The 13,002-nt window shown below is 36.5% G+C and overlaps 1 protein-coding gene across 4 annotated transcripts in view; it reads left to right on the plus strand.

Annotated features, from left to right (window-relative positions):
* Window positions 1-3,357: 3,357 nt before the first annotated feature.
* The window catches only part of LOC145987935 (uncharacterized), a 132,869-nt gene continuing 123,224 nt past the window's right edge, over window positions 3,358-13,002 (plus strand). For all 4 annotated transcript variants that reach the window (XM_083122761.1, XM_083122759.1, XM_083122760.1 and 1 more), the window contains exons 1-2: window positions 3,358-3,562; window positions 11,639-11,727. In XM_083122761.1, the coding sequence (XP_082978887.1) occupies window positions 3,521-3,562; window positions 11,639-11,727 (131 nt within the window). In that variant the 5' untranslated portion in view covers window positions 3,358-3,520. The remainder of the gene's footprint in view (window positions 3,563-11,638; window positions 11,728-13,002) is intronic.

Consider the following 13,002-nt stretch of genomic DNA (forward strand, 5'->3'; position numbering starts at 1 on the left):
AATTATGTTACTAATCATTAAAAGGATGCCTCAATACCATCTTGGATAATGACAATTAATATTTTCCCCCTCCTAAAAGTAATAATATACTTTTACTCCCTGAATCTCCCATATAAATGCTAGGGGCCGTCTTCTTCAGCCGAGCTCACTGCTTCTCCGGTGACGTCACCCGTTCGTGCAAGATCGGCAATCTTCGGATGGCTTTACCTAATCTCTATGTACCTTGGGCTCTTTCCCACATCGATAAATAAACTATAACAGTAGGAATTCATAACAATGTTATTTTGAATTACAGCGTTGAGAATTGCAATGGCATCTTGACTACTATGTTGTAATCTGAAACCAATTTGCGTAGGGGAAAAGAATCGTTGTGTTTCTAAAGTCCCCATAAGACGTTTTTGTAGCTTGCGTTCGAATAATTTTTCGAATACTGAAATTAGGACTATTGGTCTGTAGGAACGTGCATTTGATGGTGGTTTATTCGACTTCAATATAGGAATTACTACATGTGTTTTCGATTCTGAAGGTATCAGTGGCGTGCGGTGACATTTAAACTAGGGTACGCAACATGGGCCAACCGAAATGAATTATGGGAGCCAGAACCCCCCCCCCACTCCCTGGCCATCATGTTATTCAGAAAATAACTTTTTTCTACAGTTTTATAATGGGAAATTTCTCATCCTTGTATCAATATCCAAGTGTAACGAGGTAAAATATGTGTATGATATTTTATATTCGCAAATATATTCTGATAGTAGCTACGTAGAGTCCAACAATTCAATTTTGATTATTTCCTTCATGCAGTGCGATGAACATTGAACGGGAAGGAAATGGCTCAATCATTTTCCGTCCTTTCAAATTTCATGTAATAAATTTGATAAATCTCAGTATCCTCTATTATTTCACCCCTTTTGCAGAGGAAACCAACGAATAAGGCCAACAATAAAGTTCCACTGTTTTTCTACTCAGTCAATCACTCTGTAGAGATATTTCTTCTTCTTCTCAAAAATCAAAATGCCTAATATACTGCTTACCATCCTTCACAACTCCTGCCTGAAACAATCTTTCCAAATCAGGAACAGACGTTCCTTCCATTTCGGATTGTTTACACTTTTTTCGTAAATTCCGAAAATCCCTTCTCCAGTATGTCATCAATAACTCCCGGTTCCCCTATTTTATCACTTCACAGCAGCGACAAACCTCCCACGGTACGTTGTGTCCGGTCCCGCTATGCCCGAAAACCACGCGTTCTTGTGGACGAATGAATCGGAGTTGCCAGTCGACAAAGTATTTTGTAGAAGGGAGATAATTAAGGACAAGTAGAAAATACGTCAGCATACATCCCAGAACACTTCAAAAGCTAAACTACCGTATATCACTTTGCAATGTCTGGCGGGAGGGGGGGGCTCATTCTAATCCCATTGTAAGCATTGTGTTTTATTATGTTTTTCTTTTATCATGCATTCATATCGTTGGGTCAACAATCAACACCCATGCTATGGAACTCAAAGGAAATGTTGATCCCGAAAGGAGATAAAAAGATACTCTCATACTCTGAGAATTGTGCGAAACTTGCAAATTGTTCACATATTTTCCCCTCGACACAGTGACAGTCCATTCTGGTCCTCACATCCCTATACGAAAAAAAAAAAACTTGCTAGTGTAACATTAACCTCACATAAATATTTTACATGTGATAGTTTACGCGTATATTAAATATGATCTTCCACCACTACATATTCTTGCCCTCCTGTCTGATTCCTGTATTACTTTTTATAATGTATTTTTATTGCAACCCAACAGGGATCTATCTACGCGTGGCTGCTAAATGCTAGTAAGCTAAGCATTCCAGAAAAAAAATATGTTGACTACTGTCAACACTGCATACGCTGTCAAAATCTTGGGTACCCTCGATGCTTAGAACCGGGAAAAAAGTGGGAGAGAGGGTAGGCGCAGGCAGACCCAAACACGTGGTCGGGGCTGATATGAGCCAATGGGGTTACCTTCCGAATTTCTAGGGTACCAAGCAGAAGAAACAGCGTCTTTCTGCGGAAATCGGCAGGAACGCGGATCGGGTAGGTGCCGAAGTCACAATCGGGATCATTCGGGACTGCCTTCAGGAAGGCAGCAGCGTGTTCGTGCGGAAATCGGAATTTCTTGCAGTGGAACTGCTTTCGGAGCGATAATTGTTGAATTTTCATGTTCGGGGAAGACGAAAAAATGTTTATTTTTTCTTACTGTGTTGTGGGTACGCAGTGCGTACCTTGCGTAGCCTGAATGCACGCCGCTGGAAGGTATACTACCCCCGGTATAAGTTTTATTGTATATAGCGACTAAAATATCAAATCCCCTTTTAGGTAAGCTCTTTATAGCTTGGTATGGAATTTCATCCATTCATGGTGCTGAATTTTTAACTCTATGTAGTATATTATGTAATTCTATGACAGTCACAGCTGGAAACTCTCTTGTAAAAGTTTGTTGTGGAACCAGAGGAGGTTGACATTCTATATTTACTGTAGGAGGTGCAATCATGGAGAGAAATTCATTTTGCCGGGTTACATCAATTGTTTGTTTCCTGCTTAGTTTCGGGTGTCTTAAGAATTTTTTTTTCCAGACGAGTTTTATAGGTTCAGAATTTCCTAGAGTTACAATAATTTGTCCAGGCTATTTTTTTTTGGCAAGAGCCTGACTTCTTTTCCAGGCAATTTTGTGGGTAATTGAAGGTCTGCTAGCAAATGTTTTCTCATCACGTTTACGATTCTGTTTAGCAGTCTCGCATTCTGGTGTCCACCAATATAATTGTGGCAATCTATGTGTATCTTGCCCTTTTGAACGTATACCTACGATATTCAGAGTTTTTGTAATTATTTGTATAAATTGAGGATACGAGATGTCAGTATTAGATCGTAAATTTTCTGATATCAAGGAGTCAATTGTTGTGGAATACAGTGACCAGTCAATAAAGTTAGTTTTCCAGCGTTGAAGGAGAGGTGCATTTCGCGGGATCTGTACATTGGGGATGTTTCTAGCCTGACAAATCCAAGAGATTTGGTCCGTTTCTTCAAAATCCTTTATTTATTGCTTATTCTAATGTTCTAATGATCCCGGACAGTGCTACCAAAAAAGAAGAGTCTGTTGCCCAAAGGAAGGACATTACATTTTCTTGACAATTGATTATAAATCAGAAATATAACAATCTGCGAGTAGAACAGCTAAAACTTACAATATTTACGAAAATTATTCGGTCTCTTTTTTGCTGAATGCATTTGAGATGCAGTGCTGGTTAAATCGTATGCCCGCGACATCGATCCCTCCAATGCACATGATACAATGCATTTCATTGGTTGGTAGGCTTGACAAATCAAAGCAGAGAGCAGTTTTCAAATAACAGTATTGTCATGCTACAAATTCATCATGCAGTTTTATGGTTTTTAAATCATCAGTTTACATTGTTTTCTCCAAACCAACTAATTACGTTGGTACTACTTATTTCTAGTATTGATTTTTAGTACAAGCCAAGATGTCCTCGATAACACACTGGCAAAGAATATTGGTTCAGTGGGTAAGTACTAAACTCCTTAGTTACGCAGAAAACAAACTGTTTGGGTTATTATTTTTTTTTTAAATATATTTATTTACAACCAAAGGTAACAGATATTACACAAACCGTGAATATGAGTAAAATATACCACGAAAATAAAAATATCGGTTTAGAAAGCTTGCACTAACGTAAAATTCACAAAATTGAAACCGGTAAGATGATCGAAAATTTGTGAGAACTTGATGTACCCGTATGCTCGAAGCAATTTGTTACATAATTCAGTTGTATTTAAAATACATTTTGAAAACGGGTTTCTTTTAACATAGTCGAACGTATTTGAGTGAAATATCGTAATGAAGGCACCTGTCCCTACAGTCTACATTAGCTGCTAACTGCAGTGTGAACAATTGGATAGATTGATTGATTTATTAGCATCCGTTCAACTTTTGCAAAACTTTGGTTTATTAGATATGTTAAGACCAAATGCACACCAGTAGTAAAAATTTACGGTACTAATTTACTATCCTTCGGACACCTCTAATTTTTTCGTTTCGTCAATTTTTGACATTCGTACTTACGTATCTGCTTCGCGGAACATTCCTGAAGGTGTATCAACGTTGTTTTGATGAAATTTTAACTAAATGGATCAAAACTACATTCACGAACTTCCACAATGCTACAGAAAATGATTTCCGTAAGTACTTTCCCCTGTAAATTTGAAGAAATTCGTCACCTCTATACTATAATGTTACTGTTTGTTTTTCTTAGCATTATAATTTAATTTGTACATGTTTGCAATGTAGTTCTTAAGTATGATAGATATCATTGCTGTAGTAGCTGCACATGTATAATACATTGGAGCGAATTTACAATACCGGACCCCTCCCCGATTTTTGTAATATTTCGCATACTCACTAATTGAGGCCTATTAATCACGAATTTGAAGTTGAAATTTGGGGGTCACGTGTAGAAATTGTAAAATTAAGGGATCTGTGATAGCAAACGACAATGCACGAATGCTCATTAATTATCGCAAGATTTTGCATTTCGAATACTTAAGAAACGAAATATATATTCCTGACATTACTACGACCTCAAATTTTAACTATGCTTGCCTAACCTAAACTAACCTTACCGTGAATGGTTCGTGGAGCTGTCCATCAATGCTTTGTAGGGCTACCCCTGCATGGTTTTACGGCCCCAAATTTTAACTATGTTTGCTTAATCTAACCTTACCGAGAATGGTCAGTGAGGCTATCAGTGAATGGTTTTGTGCTAATTGTGATAACGAACCGATAAAAAATCTTATTTTCATAGCACTTTAACGGCAAGCGTTCTTCATCGAAAACACCATTTTCGTATCCTGCAATTTTACGATGCATTGTTGCCGAACTAACCTGCAATCAAATCAGTCCACATTCTCTTCTGCCATTCTTAAACGATCCATGATCTCAAAGTATGAAATCAACAGTGTGGCAATGCTGTAGACAGCGTAACAGTAAGTTTCATAGATCGGAGACATATTTCTTCAATTTTACACAAGAAACTATTTACGGAAATGAGTTTCGCCAAGGTTTACAACGTTCGTCGAGGTATTTTCTTTCATCATGGAATATATTTAACTGGGAAATCATGTATTTTTCAAGAGAAATATCTCACTGACGCACAATTGCCATTTCTTTCATTTGCTTGCCCTACGACAACCGGATGCTGCGTACGTTTGATGACGTAAGCCCCTGTCAGTGTTTCAAACCCCCCCTTTTTTTTTTACTATGCTTGCCTAACGTAACCAAGCCTAACCTAACCTTATCGGAAATGGTTCGTGGGGCTATCCGTGAATGGGAACACTGCATGCCCACTACGGTAGTATAGAGTTGCCTGCCATATTCTGTGTTATGAAAGCAAAAAAAGGAGTCAAAGAAATTACTCTGTGGGAAAAATCATATTGGCACCTTGAACTATGTTCCACAATACGCAGTTGGTTAGTACGAACCATGCGAAACACAAAATATCCAATTTTAATGTGTCTCCGATCTATGAAACTGTTACCCAGCGTAACTAATTGCGAACATCAATTGTTCATATCAACAAATATGGTTGCCATACTTGTGTATGGAGAATCATTGCGAGAATAGAAAAGCTTATTTTACAACTTCTGCACGTTAATGAACAATTTCTACACCTCACCCCAACACGTTAAACCTCAGATAAATCATCGCGACTAATTATTTCGTGAGTATAAGCAGTAGCATAGAAATTACAGAAGGGTCCATGTGAAAATGAAATATCTTTAGCCAGTGTGATCAGTGATCAGGCTACATGTTCATCATACCTGTCATACCTTTTTTGCATGAAGATATAAAATTAGTAACTTCACACTAATTTCTTTCCTGAATTGCTTTCTTCTCCTTATGCACAACTTACGAAAAATCATAAAACAAACAACTTAAATCATTTGTGCACATCTCAATCTCTTAGATTTTAGCTTCAGGCAAGTACAAATGAATAATAAATGTTATGGTGATTTCATAGGTTAACTTGCTTGCTATGTTCAAAAATGAGCCTTGACACTTTTGCCTAATATGACTCCTAATGCGTGAAACTTAGTTGCCAAATTATATGTTGATTATGAGAAACAGGTACTAACATAACTAACTAACTAACTCTCTAGCCTTCTTAAACCTGAAGGTTCATGGCTGCAGCAATGCAGGCCTTCCATCTTTCCCTATCTTGAGCAAGATCTATATACTCTTTAAATCACTTTCAGATAATATAATTAATTTATAGATTTATGTGCAAAAATAATTTGTAAATCTCATAATTACTTTTGGTAAAGGTTCATTAATTTCTTGATCCTCCAATGATGATTATTAAGCCCTTTGATACTCTTTAACTTTTTCAGAGCAAAATCATCAAGACATATATTTTCATGAATAAAAATAGGGTAAACATTTAGAATACCGGACCCTTGCATAATTTTTATTCTAGTTCTTATACTCACGAAATATGTAGTCCCGATGAAGTATCTGAGGTTAATATGTGAGGGTGACGTGTTGAAGTTGTTAATCGACGTGTAGAAGTTGTAAAATAAGCTTTTCAATTACCGCGATCGTTTTCTGTATACAAGCATGGAAACCATGTTTGTTCACTTGTTCAGTAATCTGCGTGTGTGAGGAAGATGGTGACTTTGAAGGTAGGAAATAAAGTTATTTCTTTAGTAAGTTTTTTTTAGTAACTTTTAGTGGGGTACATATTAATAATACAGGCATTCATTCATATTTCGCATAATAATAATTTAAGAAAATTGATCACGATTGTGTAGTTAAAATTTGTCGCTCAAGTGCTACGAAACTGACATTTTATTACAGTGCCCCACAAACCATTCACGCATAGCTCCACAAATAATTCACTGTAAGGTTAGTTTCGGCAAACATAGTTAAAATTTTGTTCTAAAACGTAAAATATTAAAATAACCATTATTTTCGTGGAGAAATCCAGGGTTTCTGTTCCGATCACAGACCACTCAATTTAGTTTATTTTGCAATTTCTACACGTGACCCCCAAATTCGTGATTAGGAGGCTTCAATTAGTGAGTATGCAAAATATTACAAAAATCGGGGAGAGGTCCGGTATTGTAAATTTGCTCCAAAAATAGCAAATATACAGGGCAGCTAATAAAATTTAGTTATATTAAGTTACAGTTAGATAGGCAGTCTTCTGTCAAAAGCAGCTTTTAAAATACTGAAAAAAGGAAATTATTGTCTTAGTTTCATGAGAATTAACATAACATAATTTTCTGTTCTCCAAATTAAGCACAAACAACAGATTAGTAAATAAAGAAAATAGTCTTTCAGTGTGTTTTGATATTAAATTTCATGTGGGAAGTTCAACTATAGAAAGAAAAGGTACTATGATCAGAAAATACACATTGAGAAACAAACGTATAAGTTTATATATATTGTACCAAAAAATATACGAGCAACTTTATGCATGTTTGGTTTTAAAGAAGCAGAAACTGTGATTTTGAATTATACAATTAATCAAAACTGATTTCTTAAAAATAACATTTATTTTTATCCACCCTGTTGCTAACCCTTTTAAGTTGATACATATGGAGCGTTATTTTGTAACAAGCTGTCTCACCACATGAGTGGTGAGAATCAGGAATACATACACTACTGTCTGTGTAAAAAATATTGGGCCATCAGTTTACGTGCTTGTAATATTGTACTTCATGGGAGAAAAAAAGTTGATTTAGTTCAAGAATGTGTTTTTCAATAAGCATTATCTGAAAATGATTCTTCACTCCATATTCTTATTATAATGAAAAATTCCATTAAAAAGTGTGTTTTCTTCCATTTTACAAGAATAGGTAACTTAACATCATATAGTTCATAATCATCTGTAGATTTAGTATCAAGATTTTGTGTGCTTGCATCTCTGTGGTAAGAATCAAATGCAGATCTTTACTAGATACTTCAAAATTGGAAATTTTAGGAAAGCGTTCAAACTTGAAAGGCATAATTGCAATAGAATGAAATTGCAAAAAATGCATTGATATAATACCTTTAAGAAGTTTGATGTGCATATCTCAAATATCACCAGAGGTTTTAAAAATTATTTTGCACTCCTAGTATGTTAATTGGGCATGTGACATACAACAGGACACAGCCAATACCAGACCCTACAGGTTGCAGGAGACTTCTACAGTATTGCTGCCTTGGTACATGGCAGGTGGGAATCTTCTAAGCATGTTCCGTTGATCCAATCCAAAGCTTTAAATAATAAATAAAATATTTTGTCATATTACGAATGAGAGTAATTTTATTGCTGTACATTAGTTTTTGTTGCATTTTCTAGGTTTCATCCAATTTTTACACTATTAGTATCATTTTATGTCACACATTTAAACTACAAATTGAGTTTAATGATGAGGACTATTTGAATGAAGTTGAAAGTTCTTACCATAGTTTTGAACCCATTTCTGGTTCCTCAGACTCCTCTGTAGACAATAATAATTCACCTGTGATGTACCGCAACTTCATAACAAAGGAAGGCAGGGAGGGAAAGGTGCATGCCAGTGATATCAACTCATAATAAATGTCAAAAAATTAGCATTGCAAACTTCTATGCCAAGTAACATTTTATAATATATTTCCAACATGATGCAGTGAGTACTAGTTTCTCCGTATTTATGATGCTTAAATTTTGTCATTCCACAGATTCATTTAATTGTTATGCCTAGTAGTGGTAGTTTCAACATTTAAAATGTAGGTATGTCTTGCTTGAAATATTGCTTTCATACCTTGGTCTAGTTCACAGCTGCAACTCTTGTAATAATGAAGGGTCAATTACAGCAACGTTTCTCAACCATGAGGCCATGACCTGATACCAGGCTGTGAGAGCTTATGATTGGATTTTGTGGCTTGCAGCCCGAGCAGGAAACCATCTGGAATGATGGCCTTTCATTCGGGGTTCACCAGCGATAATAGAAAATTTTATCTCGCCAGTGATGATGGGAAATCAAAGCTGCTGAGGGGAGGGGCTGCCCCATGTGCAGTCTACAAATTTGAAAGTGTGGGACCGTTCTCAAGTTAGGAACGAAGTGTAAAGCAACTTGCAGCCCAAGCTAGCAATCACTTGGGTTCGGGGTTACTCACCATGCATAACCAGAAATTCTTTCTCACCAGTGTTCGTGAGCGATGAAACAATCTAACCATAGGGCTTGCTTTCCAGCTCCAAATTTGGAGGTTGACGGATGGTCACCATGGTCCATTTAGTTTGCACAATTTAACGAATAGTAATTCTTTATTGTGTGTTAGTACTGAACTAAATTACATATCAGCAGTTTAATACAAGCTTTCTGCACCTGTTCACATGGTTAATACAATCATCCTGTACCTGTTCACAGGTTTAATACAATCATCCTGCACCTTCATGTTAAGTTACTTGAGGTGTTCAAAATGGCTGCTGTTAGCGGTGAGACACATACCACAACAGCGAATGGTTGCTTGAACAACGTTGGTTAAAGTGTCCGTGGGTATTTCTGCACATGCTGCTGAAATTTCTTCACGAAGGGCCTCCAGGGTAGGTTGTTTCCTGCGATACACAACATCCTTCAAGGTCCCCCAAAGGTAACAGTCTTGCAGTGTTAAATCTGGTGAACGTGGTGGGAACTCAAATGCACCTCTTTGTCCTATCCAGTGTCCTGGCAGATTCTCGTCTAGGAAAGCCCGCACACCTCGGTGGTAGTGTGTCGGTACCCGTCTTGTTGGTAGAAAAACTCACTGTTTCCATAAAGTTCACGTGTAGCTGGCAAAATTGATGTGCATATCATTTCCAGATACCTGGCACCAGTAACTGTACCTTCAAAGAAGAAGGGTCCTATTAATCCCCTAGATGACAGTCCACACCAGACAGTCACCTCCTTGAGATTGACTGCCTTGTCGACATGAACGTGAGGATTTTCAGGTGGCTAGTAAACACAATTATAACTATTCACTGTACAGTTTAGTTTGAATTGGGACTCATCAGACCACACAATCTTAATCACAAACTCTTCAGCCTCACCTGCCATATACTGAAACCATTCGCAGAACTCCATGTGGCGATCAGGATCATCCTCATTTAATGTGTGCATTAATCTTGGTATGTACACTTTCCATTTGGTGGCTTTCAGAATGTGTCGTACACTTGCACTGCTAACCCCTGTCTCATGAGCACATTGTGTAGCAGACTTCTGAGACGATGTTGCAAACTTTTCTAAGACCATAGCCGAAGAAGCAGGACTTGTAGCTGTACAAGGTCTTCCTGATTTTCCCTTGTGCACATCACAAATTGTACCACATGTCTCAAACTTATCACACTGTTTAATTGTCAAGCGTGTTGGAGGTTGTGTTGCAAACTCACGCCCCCATGCACGTTGAACTTCAGCGACATTTTCAAACTTGAACCACCACTTTCAAATTAGCTTCCATTCCTCAAACGTCAGGCATGCAGTGGCCATTTTGATTCACTATTATCACATGTTAGTCAAGAGAGCCATACGGGTACCGACATCTGGTGAGACAACACCATACTACATGTTCCACAGATAATTCAATGCAACTCTAAAAATAATATGCAGATACCATCAGTTAATGGGTGTATACATTTTTTTTATGGACTCTGTATATTGAATATTCTGATTTATTGTAATTTTTCAATGAAAATCAGCACTTAACAGTGCATGTCTGTAATGGTAACATTGGAATAAAGCATTTGGAACTACAGCCAGTTAAAAATAATAATGAATTGAGGTTGTACTAATTTAATCCTTTTGATTGCATGTCTACTGCAAAATACATAATTAGGGCCAGGTTTATTATGACCTAAAATCTTGATACAACAACGAAATACATTTCTAATTAATAAATTATTGATGTCGAAAGTTGATGTACTCACTTCTTCGTGAAATTTGTCTGTTATTGTTCTATTAATTTCGGTGGTCACTATCACCATTCCCATTGGATCTTGCTTCAAGCAACTTGATTTGCTTATAAAGTAAGTATATCAGCTCTCTATACCTATTTACTACCACTTCTCTCATTTCCCAAAATATGAATAATTTTTTCGTAGCTAGCTTCACAAGAAGAATTATAAAAATAATGATGGTAAGTTAATTGGAAATGTAGATTTTTAATCAAACACTGACCTGACATCAACAATTTGTCATCTTCCAAAAGCAAGTTCCCTCTTTCTTGTAAGTTATGCAACAGTGTTTCTACCAAACTGTGCAAATTTGACTTGCACATGAAGTTAAATGAATTAACAGTAGCTTTTTCCTGTGTAATATTTACTAAGAAGAGATTTATATTTCAGAAGCTTTGCTTTAGTCATAGATGATATGAATGAATGAAAATCTTTGATGTGATGTAATATGACCTATAACCAATTGCACTTGTAGTTACAATACACCCTACATATAAAGGTTTGGGTGCTCTTGGTTTAAACATTAAAAAGTTTGTAATTTTAAATCTCATACTAGTACGGCTTGAACATTATTCTTTAGAATTTGTTTATAATGTAATAAGTGCTTTTTACAATGTTCTTTTACAGGTGAATTGCCTGGAACTCAGTGAGGAGCCAATTAAATGTATCACGGAACTTCCAGCTTGCACATTCTTGCAAGAGCTGTTGAGAATATTGTAAGTATTAGCATGAGAGTAAAACTAGATAATGTGATCATTTTTATTTTGATTTAATTACTTCAATCTGTAGTGGACAGGTTGGAACTATACAGCTGCCACGTGTTAATTAAATTTGTTCCAGAATTCAGTGGGGGCACGGGGAATGTAGTAGACAGTGAATTACTTTACAGGATTTTTTATTTATTTTATTTTTTGATCCCTTAAATGTTCTTGTGAATCTAAAGTACACTGCTTGGCAGCTGCTAGGAAACAAATGTGTGCTCAATAACATTACTTACCAACAGTATTTGACAAAAGAATATGGTTAGAATGTTGTACTTTGCATAACATAAAATACAGGGTGTCCGGGCTAGAGGTATACAAAAATAACTGCTTATAATGCCAAAACTGCTCCTTGTATTATCTCGTGTTGAAGCTCAGTCGATAGACCATCAATTCCAGATTTCAGTAGTCCTCTTGTACAATCAGTCGTGCTGTTGAGTCCCGCATGCACAGAAACTACCTAGCCATCTAGATCCCCAAATCTGACACCATTAGACTCTTTTTGCATGTGGCTTCATTAAAGATGTTGTGTACAAGTGAAAAGTTCACGATTTGGGTGATTTGAGACAGCGTATCGTTGCGCTAATAACTCCTCAAATGCTGGTCAACACTTGGCACGAGCTTAGTATCATTTGGATATCTGTCGAGCTACAAATGGTGACCACATTGAGGTGTACCAGCGCAAGTTCTGAGTTACTTTGTACTAAATCCGCACAAGGAAGTTAATAAACTTTACGGATGCTAAAATATTTGTGAGTATATTTGTATACCACTAAACAGGACACCCTGTACTTCCGAAATCATGCATAGAATTATTTCCCATAAGGATTCTTTTATAACACCACAGCATAGAATCAAAGTATCAGTAACACTTAACGTGTGATTAAAGTGGCATTGTCCCCTTTGTTGTCAGTGCATGGATATTTTAGACCATCTTGAGATATTTTTGCAATTGGTTATAGAAAAGTTCTGCTTATCTTATGTTAAGTTTCAAGTGTATATAATGTATAGTCTTAACTACTAGTCAGGACATGCTATTATTCAATTCCTTTCTTTTCAACAAATGGTAGCCTTTGTTCTTAATAATGATAGTAATGTGTATGCAAAGACTATATAGCATTGACAAATTAGCTCAATGCTCCAAATTAATTGATAAATGCGTGAAGTGTGACGTGGGCAATATTTGTGAAGAAATATTGTCCATGATCTACTAACATTATATTATATCTT

The sequence above is a fragment of the Lepisma saccharinum genome, chromosome 5 (genome assembly GCF_977018435.1).
Source record: "Lepisma saccharinum chromosome 5, izLepSacc3.1, whole genome shotgun sequence".
NCBI classification, from domain to species: Eukaryota; Metazoa; Arthropoda; class Insecta; order Zygentoma; family Lepismatidae; genus Lepisma; species Lepisma saccharinum.